We start from the raw sequence: 23,328 nt of genomic DNA on the forward strand, positions 1-23,328 counted from the left end.
AATCAGATCTTAGATCTGTAGCAGAAGATTAAACATTTACACAGATAGATAACTATACTGAATCTGAAGATCTTATCACAATTATTCACAATCTCTTCAGAAGTGTATATATCATTGAAGACTACTGCATAGAATGAGAATCTGAGTATGAAATATATCAAGCTGAGAGATCTGCTGAAGTTATTAAGCTTTAATAACAACTGAAAAAATGATGCTGTAATCAGCTGACTAAGTCAGATATAATTATATTATCAAATCAAATATGAACTCACAGACAGATAGTTAACAGAATTTCAATAAGTCTTAAGATCTGTCATATTTCTACACAGAAAAGTGAAGTCATTATAAATGACTGATAAAAAGATAAATCTTACAGACTCAGAGTAATATTCATTCTTATAAACATGAAATGAGTTTTTTAAATGAATCTTGTACAACTTTGAGAAAGTAAATGTGTGAGACAAGTATTATAAACACTTCACTGAGTGTAAACAAGTGAGTGATCTTATATCATACTTCACACACTTCAGCTTATACTATCTTGTATTGAATGAAGAGCTTTCAACATCTTTCTGTTTACAGATCTTTATTCATGATTTTACATCTGAGTTGAGAGTGAAATGAAAATACTTAACCTTATAATCAGATACAGTGAAAGAAGCATACAATATTCTCATTATACAGAAACAAGTGAGTCAATTACAATATAAAATACTGCAATCAAGTATATCTCAGTGAAGAACAGATAATCAGACTTCTATAACACAAGTTACATATCTGAATATGATGAATCTAAATCTGAATGTTATTACTAAAGTGCTGAATTCTCTGAAAAAGAGATTCTCTGAATGAAAATTTTAATATTATGAGTATTGAGCTTACTTCAACTGCAGATATTAAAATCATGATACAAAAGATTACACTCAGCATACACAGTCAAGAGAAGTAAGAGAGTCAAAAAACTAGTAGAATCAGTGAGCTTAAAGACACTTACTGATATTCTATGAAAAGTCTTCAAAGTGAAAGAGATGTCTGTATTAGATAATTCTCTGAATTCTGTGAATGTAAAGAAGAAGCAGACTTCTGAATGAGATACAGATGAGAATGATAAAGTGAACACTCATCTCAATGTCTTAAGACCTGAAATATTAATGTATAAGAGACACTTAAGTAAGAATCAAGAGATGACTGCAAAAGTATTAACAGATACAGAAGCTTCTACACAATATATTGATAATTATATGATCTGAAGATTGAAAGAAGTCTGCTGAGTGAAGAATTCTCAATACATAAGATTATCTGATAACTGATATTTGATATCATCTGTAAGAGTAAGAGTTCTCTTGCACTTTGAAGAATGATCTTACTATATTTGAGTATGAGAGCTGCAGAATATGAAATATAATCTTATTCTCAGACTTAATTAGTTTCAAAGATTCAATCTGCAGATTCAATGATGTACATGTTATATACAGTTGACTAATAGAAAGAAAACAGTTCATACAATTCTATCAACTGATATAAGAAGAACATTTCACATCTCTGATATAGAAGAATTAAATCTGCTTACACATTAATAAGCAAAGAGAATAATTTATAAAACCTCATTCAAAAGCATTCTGTATGTTATACAGAACCTGAAAGTGAAGAAAATCAAGATAAAAGATATGCAGAAGAACAAGCATATGAAGAAGCTTCTGAAGAAGCATGAAAAGATCTTTCAAACAGATCTTTCACTGAAATTGCCACTGGAACAAGAATTCATACATGAGATTGATATGAGAGATACAAAATTAGTCAATCAGAATACATACTCTCTGTTACAAACATATCTTGAAGAACAGAAGTGTCAGATCACAGACCTTCTAGAACATGATCTCATATAATTCTCATCAAGTGTGTGTAGACTGGCCGCCGGGACCATGAATTTCACATTTGGTCCCATTTGGTCTGGTCCCATACATTTCTTGGCGTGAATCCCGCTGGGACTGGCTATCAAAAAAACATGCAAAGTGACTATATATCAGATTTTAAAATGGGACCATGACTTGAAAAAAATGAGAAAGTGGTCCCATTTGGTCCCATTTAGTCCCATTCTTGGCATAAAGTTACTATTTTTAGACATTTTAAGGTTTTTTTTAGACTATTTTTAATTTTTTAAAAAGTAACGCTTTTTGGTAATGCTCAAATGAGATTTAAAGTCATTTAAAGCAATAAAAATAATTTAAATTGAGAAGTGGAAATCATGGTCCCATTTGGAAAATGTGACAAGAGTAGACAGTAAGTCCCACTGGGACAGTATGGGACTACTATCTAATGTTAAAACCGTGTAATGGGATCAGTCGAATTGGTAATGAGACTATCAAAAAATCTGGTCCTGGTCCCAGACACGGTCACACGGTCAGTCTAAGTGTGTGAGGCTTTTCAGTTCTATTTGTAAAAAAGACAGGTGAGAAGTGATGAATGTGTATTAATTATCAAGCACTTAATAAGCTTATAATCAAGAATGAATATTCACTGTCACAGATTCAACAACAGTTGAATACAGTTGAAAATGTCTGATATCTATTGAAGATCAATCTTCTCTCAGAATACTGACAGATCTGTGTAGATGAACTGTCAGTTCTGTGAACTGTGTTTAATATGCAATGAGAAAAGTTCAAATTTCTTATAATACTATTCAGTCTGATAAATGCATCTGTCATCTTTCAAATAATGATGAATATAATTCTTTATAAACAGAATGAAACCTTATATCTTATATATCTCAATAACATTCTAGTCTTTTCAAACTCATATAATGAATATCTGAAGTATCTTAATAAAGTGCTTATAACTCTGACAGAGTATAAGCTCTACACTAAATCAACTAAGTGTGTGTTTGAAATGAAAGAGTTGAAGTTTGTAGAATATGTAGTGAGTGATGACTGTATATACCTTATCTCAGAGAAATTAAATGTCATAGCAAATTGACTGTAGCTGAGAAATATACACTATGTATAACAGTTTCTTGAGTTGATCTCATATTATCATAGATGTATCAAGAATTTCACACAAATATCTATATCACTCTCAGATCTCTTAAGAGAAACAGATGTAAATCTGTGAAAGAAGAAGTTTTATTCAATCATCTGAAATGCTGTGTGTGAAGAGGCTTTTCTCATACTGAGAGAATATATAACAATATTCTCAGTGCTTATTCAATCAGATCATGATAAACCTTTCTACATTAAGACAGACACATTTGAATGAGCTATCAGAGATACTCTTTTACAGATGAGTAAGAATGACAAGCTGCACTCAGTAACATATAATAATAGAAAACTATCAGACACTGAGCTCAATTACTCAGTGTATGAAAAGAAATTGCTAGTGATCAAGCACACACTAATGTTATAAAATAGATATATTAATAATGAGTATATAATAATAATGATCACAGATCATAAAAGTCTTATCTATCTATAATTAATAATAAAATCTTTCAAACAATTAGCATGTTAAATCTCAGAGTTTCAAGTGTATAATCTTCATATTAAATACTGAAAGAAATCAGATGCTGTGATATCTGATACAATCAGTCACAGACCTGATTTCATGAATGAGAGTTCTGTAAATCAGATACAAGAGACATTCATGTTAAATATACTGAGAGAATGCAAGGAATCAGAATGAGTGAATATCATAATCTCTCACTTGAAGAATGATAAGATGTCAGATAATAAGTATCTTGTGAAAGTAGTAGAAGAGATGCTTCTGAACTTCAAGCTGAGAAAATTGAAAAACAATATTATGCTTTACTGTGATCTAGAATACATAGAAGCTCTCTATCTAGAATCTTCATTTTAATATGACTTTATAACTCACATGTACAAGAAATTAGTCACTTAGAAAGCTCTGAACTCATGAGTGTACTTAAATCAAGAGCATACTGACTAAGCATGACTGAGAATATTCAGATATATACTCATGAGTGTCTGAATTATCAGGTTATAAAAGAATCTAAGAAAGGATTAGAACACAAGAAGATGTAACATCAGATAAAGTGTATAATACAACTGTTCAAATAATAAGAGATGAATCTCATAGACATATTACTGCAGATATCAAATGAAAATTGATGAATAATCACTGCTATTAATTACACTACTGACTGATCAGTTGTGAAAGCAGTTTCAGAGATGACAGAGAAGATGATGATGAAGTTTCTATATAATGAGATTTATATCAACTATGAAATGCTGCATGAGATTCTAACTGATAATAGTGCAAACCTTGTAGAAGAAGCAGTGAGGCATTTTATAAGTTAGTTACAGACAAGACATTATAGAACAATATTATATCATCCGCGGATGAACAGAAAGATGAAATGCTTAAATGAAATCTTGAGTAATATGCTGATGAAATATCTAGTGAGTAAGTCTATAAGATTATAAGATGAATATCTCAGTCAGGCACTATTAATCACATGAATCTGATAGTATGCAGTTATCAAGCATTCATCATTCTATCTGTTGTATGAATTGCATCCGCGCATTCTGAAGAATGCTTTGAAAAAGATGAGAGAGGAAACAACAGTCATGAACACAGAATCAAGATTGAAAGAGATCAGTCATGCATGTGTAAAAGCTAATGAATTACTCCTGAACTGAGCAATTCAATTGAAAAGAATATGAGACTCACTAGTTAAGAAATCAAGTCTTAAGATAAAAATGTGAGTTCTTGTACATAATGAGAGTTCTGAGAAGTTTCAATCTAGATGGTTTGAGTCATATAAAATACTCAAATCACATTCTCTGAGAATGTACACATTGGAAGAATCAGAGAGATGAATCTTATACAACTTAATTAATAATTCACAACTTGTGAAAGTAAAGATATAAGATCTGAGTGAATTATAATCATCTGCAGCACTATCATCAGTGTTGAAAAAGAAGAGACTTATAATTAAAAAGTCTTATAAAGTAAGAGAAATCATAGACACTTATAAATCAGATAATCTCACTTATTCTGATCTTTTCATAATTATAAGAAAAGAATGAGAAGCAATGAAGAAATCAGATGAATATCACACTTCAATAAGTAATAAGACTGTAGCTGATTGTATGATAATGTGCTGTAGACAGTGAGTGTAATACAGTAAAGAACAGTCTCAAAGCAGCAGACTTACATATGAGTCAGATTACAGAAGAAAAAGAAATTTAGAGTTGAATTCAACTGTTTACACCAGTTCAATTGCAGAGATCACAGAGAACAAACTATCTAAAATATTCACAGACACATAGAATCAAGTCATCTTAATCTCTGAGAACACTCAGAGATCAGATGAGATTAGTTTCAATGAGTTATTCACTATAGTAATCTAAGCAGGCAAAGAGAGACAGTATAATGTATAAGACAGAATCACAAAAGATGAAAGCTGCTGAACCTAGTCACTGAACACTGTATTATATAGAGATCACATAAGAGTAGTGACTAGCAGATAAAGAAAAAGTGTAAGAAAAGAGATAATGAATTAATCATCAACTGTAAGAGTAAGCTGTAAAAGACAAATATTATCATACATATCTCATTCATTTTTATACATCATATATTTAATCTATTTCCAACATCACATCATCTGAAAAATGTCAAAAACAAAGAAAATCTCAAAACTTGAGATCTGTAAGAAATTCAAGAGCTGTAAGCTGCTCTTGTAACAATGCTGTGCATGTTTCTGATTTCTCTATCACTCTGTGTATGACATTAATGTCATTTATTGCAAGATTGACTGAAATGCTAATATAGAAATGTGTACATATATATATAGAGAAATTGAAGAAGAGTGCAGGACCTGCAGAACCAGAAGTCAGAATAGAGAAGATAAAGATGAAAGAAATAGAAGAAGAAGAAGACATAGAACTGAATAAATGACAGCAGAAGTCATCTGATACTGAACACTTATAACTCAGTGTGTGCATAACCTTCTCTGCAGAGAAGAGAGAGAAAGTGATGAGAGAAGCTTGAGAGTAAGAGAGAATAGTCTTGATAGTGTTATCATCTTCAATCAGAATAATCTCTGATGCTGAAGTAACTAAGAATCATTATTAGTGTATGAAAATTGCAAAATCAGAGATGAGAACAGTTACTGAATGAACACTTACTGATCTTAGAGTTGTACATGTAATTACAACATACATGAGGCTTCTCAGAAAGAGAGAGAGAGACATAGAAGAATACAGAAAGCAGAACACAGTATACAAACAGTTCATTTTCATAATAATATCTCAGACAAGGTGTATGAGTCTCATGTCTATAAGTGTAAAAAAGTACAATATTCATGTTCTCATTTCTGAAAACATGAATATTCTTTGCCTGCATCATGAAGTTGAACAATAAATATCAAAGAATAGACTGATATAAGTTGATTATTTCAAAGATATTCATCAGAGCAGATATACTCATAATATTGAATTTGATAATTATGAAAAGTTTCTTAATGTCTGTGAATGTCATAACTTTATATACAGTAAAACTCATAATAATTTCCTCTAAGAACAGGAAAGTCAGTGTCAGAAAGAAAAGATGAAAAGAAAAAGACTTATAATCTTATTATTATTATTATTATTCTTCCATTATACTCATATGCAAGCGGAGCTTATGATGAGTCCTTGCGTGATGTTAAATACAGGTGTTGAGACCACGCCAAGATAACAAGAACATAGGAAATACAAAGGAGTGACAATTAGATACATGCGATAATAACTTCCCAGCTCAGGAACATAGAGTGATTCATTGAAGCGATTTGTACACCTCTGTATTTATTAGAAACCTGAGGTGCTTGAGTTCCGGATTTAATGTATTCCCTGCGGGTTTCGAACCCACGCGCCTTGGTTTCTCACGCCAAGGTGCTACCAGGTGGCCGCATTAACCATTCGGCCACCGGGGCGACTTATAATCTTAACACTATTAAGAAGAGAGATAATTCTCTGATATAAATAAATAATTCTTTCATTATAAATATTTAAAATAAATGTAATAATTGATGTCTGCAACTGAGCTTCAGATAGTCATGTCATATACAGTCTTTATATAATAAATTGTTCTAGAAGTCAGTAGAAAGAGCAGGAGTATACACACTGATAAACATGATTTATTAAGTCTATACAACATCTTCTTGAAATGAGAAGAGCTGATAACAAAAGCAGAGATAGCAAAATCAGAGATTGCAGAAACAGAGGTAGCAGAAGTGAGAGAATCAGACACAGAGGCAGGTGTAGAAGATTGAAAGAAGATGACAGAGAAAGAAACAGAGAGAGTAGAAGAGAATGCAGAAGACTCAGTTATATATAATACAGATAATTTCTTCATTATCATATTCTTCAAGTTCTCAATTAATAATTCAATATCAGATTCACTATCATTGACAGATATAAATCTGTCAATGCATGAAAATTCTATATGAATAAAAACAAACATATCAGCATCTGTGTTTATGCAAAATTATACTAGAAAACATGATCAGAAACTCACTGAAGAAAACAGTCAGAGATGTATAAGAAGATAAAGAAGATGTATCATTTATAATAATATATTCTAATGATTATTAGAAGATAAACAAGTTCTGATCACATTTCACAATGTGTTACACTTACTGCTAATAAACTGCTCAGTATGAGTACTATGATAATACTTGTTATAAGAACAGAGAGTTATTATCAGAAACATGTACAATGTAATAGATGAACAGATAGAAAGAGTTGAATAGAAGAAGAAGTAGAAATCTTAAATAATGATAACATTCAATAATAATAAAGAAGATGATTGAAGAATGAGAAAAGTTAGTGAATAAGTGATGTAATATAGTGAAAGTTTCTTTATGAGAGTATACACAGAATGCTAGCTGAATCAGAAATAAATTATATAATTATGAAATGCTAGTGATGAGCTAATCTGTATGAAGCTAGAGTGTATGACATGATCATGTGAGTGTGACTGAATCTGATAAAAGAGAATGTGATTCAGAAGAATGTACAACTGTCAGATAATAATGCGGCCGCTTCTGAACTACTAGTGTATGAGTGTAAAGAGGCCATAGCGGCTCCTAATTAATTTAGCGTATGATATTACAATATATAAGAAGCCGGCGTACGCCTGTAATCGTACGCTGGCTTAAGCAACCTTTGAGCCCCGGTGGCCGAATGGTTAATGCGGCCACCCGGTAGCGCCTTGGCGTGGGAAACCAGGGCGTGTGGGTTTGAAACCCGCAGGGGATACATTAAATCCGGAACCCAAGCACCTCAGGTTCCTAATAAATACAGAGGTGTACAAATCGCTTCAATAAAATTGCTCTATGTTCCTGGGCTGGGAAGTTATTATCGCATGTATTTAATTGTCACTCCTTTGTATTTTCTATGTTCTTGTTATCTTGGCGTGGTCTCAACACCTGTATTTCCTCCTGTATAATCAACACTTGGCCTGTATTTAACATCATGCAAGGACTCATCATAAGCTCCGCTTGCATATGAGTATAATGGAAGAATAATAATAATAATAATAAAGCAATCTTTGAATCACATAGTTCTATTTTAAGATCTAATAAATAGTTACTTTATTAAAAATAGTTTAAAAAAACCTTAAAATGTTTAAAAATAGTAACTTTACATGTTTTTTTAATAATTAATTTCAGTAGAATTTATACTAAGAAATGTATGAAATCAGATTAAATATAATTAAATATATAATTTATAATTTTATCAGTCAGTCTACACTCACATACTTACTATAGTTATTAATTTATGTGATTAGTAATTGTAAGCTTTTATATAAAATTACATAGTAACTAGCTTTTTATAATATATTCTACTTTATAATATTATCTTTATCAGATTATATTTCTCTTATATATAAGAATCTGCTCTAATTATTACTATATTCTTTCACTATTATCATGCCTCCGGCCGTGTTAAGACCTTATTGCGGTTTCACGCGGCTTATCACTTTTATGTCAATGATTTCATTCATTCTGCAGATCATTTAAACTGGTTTTCAATTATTCTATAACATTATTCAAATATAGTATAGAAAGATTTAATTGATAAATATAAGAATCTCACTTCTATATAAGATCAGCAGATTACTCTTTCATAGTAGTAATATACTACTGAGATATTACTTCAGCTATTCTCACTTATAGAATAAAAGAAGAATATTCACTTATTATTTATATAGAATAGTTAGATACTGACTTCTGATTAAAGAGATCAGTGATTCATTTTATCTTCTACTGAAATATATATAAGAGTTATTATATTTCTTATATAATCTTCTTTATATACTAAGTATTATATCTGTGATATTCTCATAATAACTCTGTAGCTCATGAGCTTACTATTTAAGCAAGATAGTCAAGCTTATTTATACAGCTTCTTAAATAACTATCTCTATATAATACTACTAACTAGTCATTACTTTGATTCTGCTATATTATAATTTAAATTACTTAATCTTATTATAAGTTTGAATCAGTTGAGCTCTATTAACAGACTGATATAATCTTATATACTTATACTAAAACTGATTTAATCTCACTCTCTGAGAGAAACTTTATATTATTCTCTAGAGTATGTATATCTCTATCTTAGCAGAAATCTGAGATTTCTGAATCTGTTATATACTTTAATATAAGCTTTTTAATTAGTCTACTACTGTTGCAGCCTCTACACATCTACATCTATTATAAAGATAGAGAGATTAAAATCAGAGATTTTTTAAAATATAAGAGAAATATATTATCTGAATTTCATAACTTTATTTATATTCTTGAATAGAAATTCTGTCTTAATCTGAGTCAGTTTAATACTCATGAGATATAAGTAATATATATTATCAATCTTCTTAAAGGCATCTCTGCAACTACTTAGATTATTAAGAAGAGAGAGCTTGAGTGTATTAAAACTATTATAACTTAGAAAGAATTTAAAGATATTCTACTAAATCAGATTAAAGATTATTATAACTACAGCTTTACAGTAGTATAGTTAGACTGGCCGCCAGAACCATGAATTTCACATTTAATCTCATTTGGTCTGATCTTATACATTTCTTGATGTGAGTCTCACCAGGACCAAGCCTTAAAAAAATCTGAAAATGAATCATTTCTGAGAGAAATGACATGAAAAATGACCAGATTTAATTCAAGAACAGTGAAATGAGAGTAATTTTTCAGAATAAACTGTGAAAGATGATCATTCTTTCAAAATCAGAATAAGACTAAGACTGAAGATTAAAATCAGTCTCATTCAGTTCATTCAGTGATTACTTATATAATCAGAATTTGATAATAATTATTGATAACACTCATGAAATAACTAAATACATTCTTGTACAAGTTTATTCTTCACTTTCTCATGAAAACTACACTTCTCTGATATACTGTGATCAGAGATATTAAACTGTCTGATAATTTCATATTTTACAATCATGAGTTTCTTGATTATTTCTCCTTGTAATTGTTCTCAGTAATAGTAATAAATATCTTGACTTGAGTTGAACTTTCACTTCATTCTCATCTCTGTCAATGAAATTATCAGAATATCACATGTCATCAGTGTAACAGTTGAATATATGTGATTCAAAGGTTGCTTAAGCCAGCGTACGATTACAGGCGTACGCCGGCTTCTTATATATTGAATCTCGTACACTAAGGGCCTGTTCGGTGCGTCCGTGTGTACTCGTTCTTTTTATACAGATCTCCACTTTTTTTAAAAAGTACAGCCTCAATCTCATGACTGTTCAGTGGACAGAGTGTCTGTACTAATAGTACAGCTGCTTTTTACAAAGTACAGATGAAAAAGGCCAGGTGTTCAGTGAATTGAGCAGCTGTACTTGTATCTTTTGCCAAGATCTTATGAATAAGCAGTATTTAACTTCAACAGTGTGTGATAGTGTAGAATAGCACTTTTAGAGGCAATATAGTGTAGAATAGTGTTCATAGTGAAGACAGTTAACTAATATTAATTAGAAAGAAGCTTATAAAAACACATTCTTTTTGAACAGACTCTGAACTTCATTTAAAAAGAATGTGTTTTGTGAGCTTTCTTTCTCCATCTCAGAGCAGTGAAATAGTGTGGTGGCACAATGCTGGCTTGCTACTAATAATTGATAAATACACTATTTTTAATGAGATCCACTATTGCGTTCAAAAAGTACGGACGCACCGAACAGGCTCTAAATTAATTAGTGGCCGCTCGGGCCCTCTTTACATTCATACGCGTACACTAGTAGTTTGGAAGCGGCCGCGTTATTATCTGACAGTCATACATTCTTTCAAATTACATCCTCTCTCACCAGATTCAGTCACACTCATGTGATCATGTTATACATTCTAGCTTCATGCAGATTAGCTCATCACTAGCATTTCATAATCATGTAGTCTATTCCTGATTCAGCTAGTATTCTGTATATACTTTCACAAAGAAACTTTCACTATATTACATTACTTATTCACTAACTTTTCTCATTCTTTAATTATCTTCTTCATTTTATCATCATTAAATACTATCATTATTCAAGATTTCTATCTCTTCTTCTGTTCAACTCTTTCTATCTGTTTATCTATCACATTATACACATTTCTGACAATAGCTCTCTGTTCTCATAACAAGCATCATCATAGTACTCATATCAGGCAGTTTATTAACAGTAAGTGTAATGTGTTGTGAAATGTGATCAGAACTTGTTTATCTTCTAATAATTATCAGAATAATATATTACTATGAATGATAACACATCTTCTTCATCTTCTCATACACTCTCTTCATCTTCTTATACACTCTTAATTATTTCTTTTCTCAGCAGGTTTCTGATCATGTTTTCTGACATGATTTTATGTGAACACAGATGCTGATATGTTTGTTTTTATTTATATAGAATCTTCACACATTGACAGATTCACATCTGCTGATGATAGTGAACCTGATGTTACATTCTTGATCAAGAACTTGAAGAATGTGATAATGAAGAAATTGCTTATGTTATATATGATCAGATCTTCTATGTCTCTTCTTACTTCTTCTACTGCTTCTTTCTCTGCTGCTTCTTTCTCTGTTTCTTTCTCTGCTACTTCTTAATCTTCTACACTTATCTCTGTGTCTGATTCTCTCACTTCTACTATCTCTGTTCCTGTGATTCTCACTTCTGCTACTTCTGATTTTACTGTCTCTGCTTTCATTACCAGCTCTCTCTGTTTCAAGAAGATATTGTGTAGACTTGATGAACTATATTTCTCAGTATATACACTCTCACTCTTCTTACTGATCTCTAGAACAATTTATTGTATAAAGACAGTGTATAACATAACTATCTGAAGTTCAGTCACAGACACTGATTATTATGTTCATTTTAAATATTCATAATAAGATAATTATCTGTTTATCTCAGAGAATTATCTCTTCTCTTAACAGTATTGAGATTGTAAGTCTTTTTCTTTTTTCATCTTTATCTTTCTAACACTGATTTTCCTGTTCTTAGAGAAAATCATTATGAGTTTTACTGTGTATGAAGTCATGATGTTCACAGACATCAAGAAACTTTTTACAACTGTAAAGTTCAATATTATAGAGATATCTGCTCTAATGAATTTCTTCAGAATAATTAATCTGTATCAGTCTATTCTCTAGCATCTGTCATCTGACTTCATGATACAGATGAAAGATATCTGTGTTTTCAGAAACAGAAACACAGATATCATACTCTTTTACATCTGCAGATATGAGACTCATACATCTTGTCTAAGATGTTATTGTGAGAATGAGCTGTTCACATGCTGTGTTCTGCTTCCTGTATTCTCTCATGTCTCTCTCTCTCTTTCTGAGAAGCCTCATGTGTGTTGTAATTGCATGTACAATTCTAAGACCAGCAGGTGTTTATTCAGTAATTATTACCTCTGTTTTTACAGTTTTGTACACTAATAATAGTTCTCAGTTGCTTCAGTGCCAGAGGCTATTTTAATCAAAGATAACAACACTGCTGAGACTATTCTCTTCTATTCTCAAGCTTCTTCTGTTACTTCTTCTCTCTTCTCTGCAGAAAAGATCATATGCACATCAGATTATAAGTGTTCAGCTCTGAGTGACTTCTGTTATTTATCTGATTCTGTATCTTCCTCTTTCATTTCTTCTGTCTCTGCTCTCTCTGCTCTGATTTCTGATTCTGTGAGTCTCACACTCTTCTTCAATTTCTCTACATGTATGTGTATGCATTTCTATATTGGCATTCCAGTCAATCTTGTGATAAATGACATTAATGTCATACACAGAGTGGTAGAGAAATCAGAGATGTATACAGCATTGTTGCAAGAGCAGCTTGCAACTCTCAAATCTCTTACAGATCTCAAGTTTTGAGATTTCTTTTGTTTTTGATGTTTTTCAGATGATGTGACATTGAAAATAGATTAAATATGTGATGTATGAAAATGAATAAGATGTGTATGATAATATTTATCTTTTACAGCTGACTCTTACAGTTGATGATCAATTCATTATCTCTTTTCTTACACTTTTTCTCTATCTGCTAGTCACTACTCTTATACAATCTCTATATAGTACAGCATTCAGTGACTAGATTCAGCAGCTTCTAACTTTTTATAATTCTGTCTCACACTTTATACTGTCTCTCTTCACCCGCTCAGATCACTACAGTGAATGACTTATCAAAACTAATCTCACTCAATCTCTGAGTGTTCTCAGAGATTAAGATAGCTTAATCTTATATGTCTGTGAATGTTTCAGATAATTCATTCTCTGTGATCTTCACAATTGAACTGATGTAAACAGTCAAATTCAACTCTGAATTTCTTTTTCTTCTGTAATCTGACTTATATACAAGTCTATCACTTTGAGACTGCTCTTTACTGTGTTGCACTCACTATCTGCAGTATATTATTATATGATCAGCTACAGTCTCATCACTTATTAAAGTGTAATATTCATCTGATTTCTTCATTACTTCTCATTCTTTTCTTATAATTATGAAAAGATTGAAATAAGTGAGATCATCTGATTTATAAGTGTCTATAATTTCTCTTACTTTGTAAGACTTTTCAATTGTAAGTCTCTTCTTTTTCAACACTGATAATAGTGCTGTAGATAATCATAATTCACTCAGATCTTGCATCTTTGCTTTTATAAGTCATGAATTATTGATTAAGTTATATAAGACTCATCTCTCTGATTCTTTCAATGTGTATATTCTCAGAGAATGTGATTTAAGTATTTTATATGACTCAAATTATCTAGATTGAAACTTCTCAGAACTCTCATTATATACAAGAACTCATGTTTCTATCTTGAGACTCAATTTCTTAATAAGTGAGTCTCATATTCTTTTTGATTGAATTGCTCAGTTCAGGAGTAACTTATTAGCTTTTGCACGTGCATGGCTGATCTCTTTCAATCTTGGTTCTGTATCTATGACTGTTGTGTCTGCAACTGCTACTGCTGTGTCTGTAACTGCTGTTTTCTTCTTCACCTTTTCCGAAGCATTCTCCAGGATGCACAGATGCAATCCATACAACAGATAGAATAATGAACACTTGAAGACTGCATGCTGCTGAATTCGTGTGGCTAATAGTATCTGTTCAAGATATTCATTTCATAGTCTTGTAGGCTTGTTCACTAGATATTTCATCAGCATGTTGCTCAAGATTTCATTCAAGTGTTCCATCTTTTCATTCATCTGCAGATGATATGATGTTGTTCTATAATGTCTTGTCTGTAACTGGCTCATGAAATGCCTCACTGCTTCTCTCATGAGGTTTGCATCATTATCAGTTAGAATCTTACACAGTATTTTATAGTTAATATAGATCTCATTATGTAGAAACTTCACTATTATCTTCTCTATTGTCTCTGAAACTGCTTTCACAACTGACCAGTTAGTAGCATAATCAATAGCAGTGATTATTCATTAATTTTCATTTGACATTCACAGTAATATGTCTATGAGATTCATCTCTCATTATTTGAATAGTTATATTGTACACTTTATCTGATATTGCACTTTCTCACATTCTAATCCTTTCTTAGATTCTTTCATGATCTAGCAATTCAGGCACTTGTGAGTATACACCTGAATATTCTCAGCTATGCTTGGTCAGTATACTCTTAATTCAAGTATGCTCATGAGTTCAGAGCTTTCTAAGTGACTGAATTCCTTGTACATGTAAGTCATTAAGTCACTTTTAAATGAAGATTCTAGATAGAGAGCTTCTGCATATTCTAGATCATGATAAAGTATAACATTGTTTTTCAATTTTCTCAGCTTGAAGTTCAGAAGCATCTCTTCTACTACTTTCATAAGATGCTTATCATCTGACATCTTGTCATTCTTCAAGTAGAAGATCATAGCATTTACTCATTCTGATTCCTTGCATTCTCTCAGTACATTTAACATGAACATCTCTTGTGCCTGGTTTGCAGAACTCTTACTCATGAAATTGAGTCTGTGACTGATTATATCTGACATCACTGCATTCAATCTCTTTCAGTATTTAATATGAAGATTGTACACTTGAAACTCTGAGATTCAACATACTAAGTGTTTGAAAGGTTTTGTCATTGATTATAGATAGATGAGGCTTTTGTAATCTGTGATTATCATTGTCATATATCTGTTGTTGATATATCTATTTCACAATGCCAGTGTGTGCTTGATCACTAGTAATTTCTTTTCATACACTGAGTAATTGAGCTCAACACTTGATAGTTTTCTATCATTGTATGTCATCAGATGCAGCGTGCTGTTCTTATTCATCTGTAGAAGAGTGTCTCTGATAGCTCATTTAGATGTATCTATCTCAATGTAGAAAGATTTATCACAATCTGATTAAATAAGTACTGAGAATGTTATTACATGTTCTCTCAGTGTGAGAAAAGCCTCTTCACACACAGTATTTCAGATAATTGAATAAAACTTCTTCTTTCACAGATTTGCATTCATTTCTCTTAAGAGATTTGAGAGTGATGCAGATATTCATGTGAAATTCTTGATGAATCTGCAGTAGTATGAGATCAACTCAAGAAACTGTTATACATAGTGTACATTTCTCAGCCACAGTCAATTCACTATAATATTCAATTTCTTCAGAATAAGGTGTATACAGTCATTACTTACTACATGTTCTATAAACTTCAACTCTTTCATTTCAAACACATACTTAATTAATTTGACATAGAGCTTATGCTCTGTCAGAGTTGTAAGCACTTCATCAAGATACTTCAGATGTTTATTATATGAGTTTAAAAAGACTAGAATGTTATCAAGATATACAAGACATGAGATTTCATTCTGTTTATGAAGAATTATATTTATCATCATTTGAAAGATAGCAGGCGCATTTATCAGACTGAATGACATTGTCAGAAATTTGAACTTCTCTCATTACATATTAAATGCAGTTCACAGAACTGACAGTTTGTCTATACAGATCTGCCAGTATTCTGAGAGAAGATTAATCTTTGATAGATATTAAGTGTTTTTAACTGTATTCAACTGTTGTTGAATCTGTGATAGTGAATATTCATTCTTGATTATAAGCTTATTAAGTGCTCAGTAATTGATACACATCTGTCACTTCTCACTCATCTTTTTCATGAATAGAACTGGAAAGCCTCACACGCTTGATGAGAATCATATAAGATCAGATTCTAGAAGGTCTGTGATCTGATGCTTCTGTTCTTTGAGATGCATTTGTGACAGAGAATACACATTCTGATTGACTGATTTTACATTCCTCATGTCAATCTCATGTATGAATCCTTGTTTCAGCAGCAATTTCAGTGAAAGATCTGTTCAGAAGACCTTCTTATACTTCTTCAGAAGCTTCTTCATATGCTTATCCTCTCATATATTCTTTATCTTGGTTTTCTCTGCTTCTAAGTCCTGTATAACATACAGAATGCTTTCAGAGAAGATCTTGTAAATTGTTCTCTTTACTTATTAATGTGTAAGCAGATTTAACTCTTCTATATCAGAGATGTGAAATGTTCTTCTCATATCAGTTGATAGAATTGTATGAACTGTTTTCTTTCTATCAGTCAACTGTATATAGCATGTACATCATTGAATCTGCAGATTGAACCTTTGAAATCAATTGAGTCTGAGAATAAGGTCATATTTCACATTCTGCAGCTCTCATGCTCAAATATAGCAAGATCATTCTCTGAAGTACAAGAGAACTCTTATCTTTGCAGGTGATATTAAATATTAGTTATCTGATAATCTTATATATCAGAGATTCTTCACTCAGCAGACCTCTTTCAATCTTCAGATTATATAATCATTAATATATTACATAGAAGCTTCTGTGTCTGTTAACACTTTTACAGTCATCTCTCAATTCTTATTCAAGTGCTCTCTATACATTAACATTTCAGGTCTTAAGGTATTGAGATGAGTGTTCACTTCATTCTCACTCATATCTCATTCAGAAGCCTGCTTCTTCTTTGCATTTACAGAATTCAGAGAGTTATCTAACACAGACATCTCTTTCACTTTGAAGACTTTTCATAGAATATCAGTGAGTGTCTCTGAGCTCACTGATTCTGCTAGTTTTTTGACTCTCTTGCTTCTCTTGACTGTATACACTGAGTGCAATCTTTTACATCATGATTTTGATGTTCACAGTTGAAGCAAGCTCAATGTTCATAACATCAAGATTTTCACTCAGAGAATCTCTTTTTCAGAAGATTTGATGCTTTAGCAATGACATTCAGATCTAGATTCATCACATTCAGATGTATAACTTGTATTGTAGAAGTCTGATTATCTGTTCTTTACTAAGACATACTTGATTGCAGTATTTTCTATTATAATTGACTTGCTTATTTCTGTACAATGAGAATATTGTATGCTTTCTTCACTGTGTCTGACTGTGAGATTAAGCATTTTCATTTCACTCTCAACTCAGGTGTAAGATCATGAATGAAGATCTGTAAACAGAAAGATGTTAAAAGCTTTTCATTCAACATGAGATAGTATAAGCTGAAGTGTGTGAAGTATAATATAAGATCACTCACTTATCTACACTCAGTGAAGTATTTATAACACTTATCTCACATATTCACTTTCTCAAAGTTATGCAAGATTCATTTGAAAAACTCATTTCTTGTTCATGAGAATAAATATCACTCTGAGTCTGTAAGATTCATCTTTTCAAAGGCCGCACACATTAGGGGTGCGTGGGTTCGAATCCCACCGCTGGCACCTGCCACTTCTTACCCATGAAAGCCCCCATGTAATAGGGGCTGAGCCTAATTAGTAAGGCCTGGTGCGGGGTAGAACTCTCTACTGCAAGCCAAGCCACTAGTTAAGCGAGATCCTGCGAACACCCACCAGGGCCGGCATGAAGTGCCAATGTCCCACTATTCTACTGTGCACCTGTCAAGGTTCTAACGATATAGAGCCAAGCCTAATGCAGTGGTTATACACTACTTAAGCAAGTCCCTAACTAGGGCTGCCATCGGAGCCTGGCTCCCCCCCAAATACAGGGAATGATTTTAAAAACCACCCAACTAGCAGGCCTAGACGCGCATCTAGGCCCTAGACAGGGCACCCTGATAGGCTAGAGGCTGCAAGCTCACTGCCAGCCCCTAATACTGGCAGGGAGGACTGCAGCCATCAAGCCTATGGTTAGTCCCTAACACGGGGCAAGGCCATGACGGCTGATTGGTAGGCCTATGGGCATCTAATGGGGCCGAGATCAGCAACCGGAAGCTTGGTGTGTACACCACCAAGTGGGCGGTGGCAGCCACTAACTAACGCCCCTGGAAATTAGTGGCTGGCCCGAGAGGACGGACGCGGTGGTCGGTTAATTATAGGGGGTTAAATGTAATTAGCTTAAGGTGCATCCTGCGGGTGGCTAGCGCCCGTAGATTCAAAAGAGAAGAACATCAAAGCTGATAATTCATCTGCACTGGGTTCCTGCTCACATGAATATTCATGGTAATGAATTGGCTGATTCAGCTGTAAAAAAGGGTGCAGAATTAAGCAAATCTATTCAAAAAATTATATCCTGATCTTTTATAAAGAGAAAAATAAAAGAATCTTGTTTAGACAAGTGAAATGAAAGCTGGCAGAAACAAAAGAAGAGTATATATTATTCAAGATTTGAAACAAAACCCAAGTGAAAATCTTGTTTAATTAAATGTAAAAAGAAAATATTCTCATCTATAATACAGCTGAAACTAGAATATGGCTATTTCAAATCTTATATACAAAGATTTGATAATAGATTTGACTCAATAGAATGCTTATTCTGCAATACAAATGAGAATTCTGAGTATATTGTAATACACTGTGCATTATACAATAGTCTCAGAGTCAGATTGAAAGAGAAGTATGATCTAAATCAATTAAATATAAGATTCTTATTCTTAACTGAGACAGAAATTAAATACTTAATAGACTTTCTATCAGAAACTTAAGCAGCTATAAGAAAATGACTAAATTCAGAATTATCTGAGTATGAAGAGAAGAAAATTAATCAGATATAGTCTGTTAAAACAGCTATATACTCTCTTTTAATAATTTGTTTTATTATAGTCTCTCTTTACTTTATCTTTTTCTTTATCTTTTTCTTTCAATTTCTTTCTATCTATTTATTTAATGTGTCTATCTTTGAGACTGTGTTCTTTTTCTCTTTTCTTTTGTCATGATATTGTCAAATGATTTCAAAGTATCAAAAGATGTTAAAACACTGCAATTTGTAAACAGTTTTTGTATTCTGAGCTGGAATTTTCTGATTTTACATATCTGAAATTGATGAATGTATAATAGTTAACTTTACAGACATAGAAAAAACCCTGAGAACTAAAGTTCTCAGGTAGATATCATAGTCTCTGACTGCATACATCTATAATTGAAGAATAATAATAATAATAATTCATCTTTTCATCAGTCATTCATAATAACTTCACTTTTTCATGTAGAAATATGACAGATCTTAAGACTTGTTGAAATTTCATTAACTGTCTGTCTGTGAGTTCACATTCAATCTGATAATATAATTGCATCTGACTTAGTCAGCTGATTGCAGCATTATTTTTTCAGTTGTCATTGAAGCTTGATAACTTCAGCAGATCTTCTGACTTGATATATTTCATACTCAGATTCTCATTCTGTGCAGCAGTCTTTGATAATGTGTATACTTCTGAAGAGATTGTGAATAATCATGATAAGATCTTCAGGTTCAGTGTAGTTATCTATCTGTATAAACATTTGATCTTCTGCTGCAGATCTAAGATCTGGTTTTCTCTATTCTTATTGATGATGATGATTGTGTCAGTGAAGCTCTTCATAGTAGATACTTAATCTGCAGTAAATACTAATTATTGTTTGACTTCTGTCTCAGTCTGCCACTGTGTACACAAGGCCTTGATCTTGTTTAGAATCCTTGTATGTGTACAGAGCTTCAATTTCAGTTCAGCAGTTTCAGCTGCTTTTCTTACTGCTTTGAGTAAACTCTCTGAGAGGTTCTGCATATCTTTCAGTTCAGATAGCAGAGAAGAGTGTTGTTTGTATTAACTAGAAAAGGTATTCATTTCAGTGATTTCTGATTAATTATATAATGTCTATCATTATATCACTTGTATTGTTATATTACTATATCACTGTATTATTATATCACTATATCATTCTATTGCTATATCATTATATAATTTCTGTTATCATCATACAACTCTGATAATAGTTACTTCTTCTTTTTATTCTTCTTTTGAGTAGAGAGCAGACTTCTTTGAATCTGGTTCATCACTTTCATTTCCTTTCTCACACCTCATTCATTTGCATACATGGTATTCGCCTGAGTGTGAAGTTTTCCCTCAATAAGCAAAGCAGCATTAATCAGATGCTCTTTCACTCACTGCTCTTTATACACTATCTTTTGAGACATTCTAGAACCACTCTGATATGATAACTATGAATCACTTCATAGACAGAATTATCACATTCTGAAGAAGTCTGCACTTCTCACCGATTTTTAGACATGCTATCAGATGTGATTCAAAGGTTGCTTAAGCCAGTGTACGATTACAGGCGTACGCTGGCTTCTTATATATTGAATCTCGTACGCTAAATTAATTAGTGGCCGCTCGGGCCCCCTTTACATTTGTACGCGTACGCTAGTAGTTCGGAAGCGGCCGCGTTATTATCCGACGGTCGTACGTTCTTCCGAACCACATATATACTCTCAACAATTTTTCATAACTCTAGAATTGATTTGATGTGTAAATTTGTTGAATCATCTTGAAAATAGTGATTAAATTCAGTTTTATAAGTATGTAGTTTTGCCTGATTTTCAGTTGCAATCAATGTATGTAAGTTCTGTTTTAAAGTTAGTATTATAGTTCTATGTAATATGAAGTATTATCAAAGATTGTTACTTACTAGAGAATTATATTTCACTGTCTTCATATCTTAAATATCTGCTTGTTCAAATCTCTGATAGTTGACATTATAGTAGTCTCAGACTAATTTAATATATAAGTCTTATTTCTTCTCTGTTCAATCTTGAGAAGTGTAGATATTAACTTAATAGAAGAGATCTAGTAGAGCTGCTATAGCATAGTACTCTGCAAAAGATTGTTCTGTTTTACTGTAGTAATATATCAGTTTATTCCTTGCAGTAACAATAGCCTGCACTATAGCATTATCTTAGACTGAATTTCTTTTTGAGTGATTTAACTGCTTCTTAAGATAAGTAAATAAACTGTTATACATTCATCAGACTGACTGCAGTATTGATGTATGAGTGATTGAGACTGTCTTTATTATCTTATAAAATTGAAACAGTAAATCAATCACATATTTCAACTGAGTTCACTTCATATCAGAAAGTTTCAATATCTGAATCTTTTTCTAATCAGAGTGTTGCACTCAATAATCAATTATCTGATACAATTGAAGAGTCTGAACAGTTATCTTATATATTGAACTTCACTGTGTTCTAATATTCTGTATCATATTCAGTAATGTGACTGATTTGTTTATTTATTAAATATCATGAAATTGTTATTATTGTTTAGAAGAGATATAAATTGCATTAACAATGTTTCAAATCTATGATATTTAAATTATTAGTCAATCTATTCAAAATTAACAGTAGTATTATCAAAAAGTGTTATCAAAAAGCAATATTAAAAAGTGTTATTAAAAAACATTATCTTTTACAAAGTGAATGTAAAAGTTACTGAAGTAATCACTTTCATCTTATTCTTATCTCAAGAATCAGTCATCTCATTATTCTTTGTCTTGATATTAAGATTCTTTATCCCCACAACCGCTTCACCACGAACTCGCTCGATTTTTCGAATAAGAACCCGCCGATAGATCCATCGAAAAGCCCTCGATCATACGAGCATTTTGACCCCATCGCCGACCGCATACCCCGTGTGGTGGTGGAGTTATCCAGCCAAATGTGAACCAGACGTCGTTCGGAACTCCTGCGTGGGATTATCCCCCCATTCTCCCCTACCACACCACAACCCCGGGCCAAATCGCCATACAAATTGTAAGGTGAAGAGACCTAGCCGTATGCACCAATCTTCTCGATTTTGGAAGATCCCCGATCTGTAGTTGTGGAGATATCTGAGGAACGACCTTCGCGAAAACCCTGTCCATCTTTGATGTTCCAAAACATCAACGCCAAGTCCCACCCTCGTACCGCCCTTCCCAATCTGGCCCATCCCCGGCAGAAAAATACAAAAAGATACCTTGGCAATAATATCAAGCACATAATCAATGAACAATGAGACAACAGCACACCAATAACTATAAAATCAGTATATTCCAAGGTCTGACTGAGCCTTTGATCCCTGCACAGTGAGATATATTAAATCTAGTTTTAATATCTCAATATTCAATAGATTCTGCAAGAGATTGAGAACAGTAACACTAGGTTTCTATTGAATTTGAGAATTAACTCTATATTGATATAATCATTGACAAAGTCTTCTATTTTGAGATATAAATAACCAGTTTCTCTACATCCCACTGACAATATTTACATTATCATATAGAAACAGACTTATATTCTCTATAATATCAAGACTCTGAAGAGGAAAAGTCTTGATAGAGAGTATACAGTAGTGTATATCTTAGCAGTTTCTATCTCATTCTTCTGCAGTAGTTAATGCAAAAAAAAAAAAAGATCTTAGAAATAGTTTTTTACTTCTCTTGAAAAAGTAAGATGTTTTTCTCTGAGTTTTACACAATATTCTTACAAAGAATTAAAAACAGAGTTGTTTTCTGTCATAATTTCATATTCTTTTAAGTAAGAATTACTTTTTCAGT

The 23,328-nt window shown here is 32.2% G+C and overlaps 1 protein-coding gene across 1 annotated transcript; it reads right to left on the minus strand.

Moving 5' to 3' along the window:
- Positions 1-22,355: 22,355 nt before the first annotated feature.
- Positions 22,356-22,748, minus strand: BDCG_16933 (uncharacterized protein). Its single transcript, XM_045426114.1, has one exon. It carries the CDS (start codon positions 22,719-22,721, stop codon positions 22,440-22,442), a length of 282 nt encoding a protein of 93 aa, XP_045280884.1. The 5' UTR covers positions 22,722-22,748; the 3' UTR covers positions 22,356-22,439.
- Positions 22,749-23,328: the final 580 nt, after the last annotated feature.

This window comes from Blastomyces dermatitidis, assembly GCF_000003525.1.
Source record: "Blastomyces dermatitidis ER-3 genomic scaffold supercont1.4, whole genome shotgun sequence".
Lineage (NCBI taxonomy): Eukaryota > Fungi > Ascomycota > Eurotiomycetes > Onygenales > Ajellomycetaceae > Blastomyces > Blastomyces dermatitidis.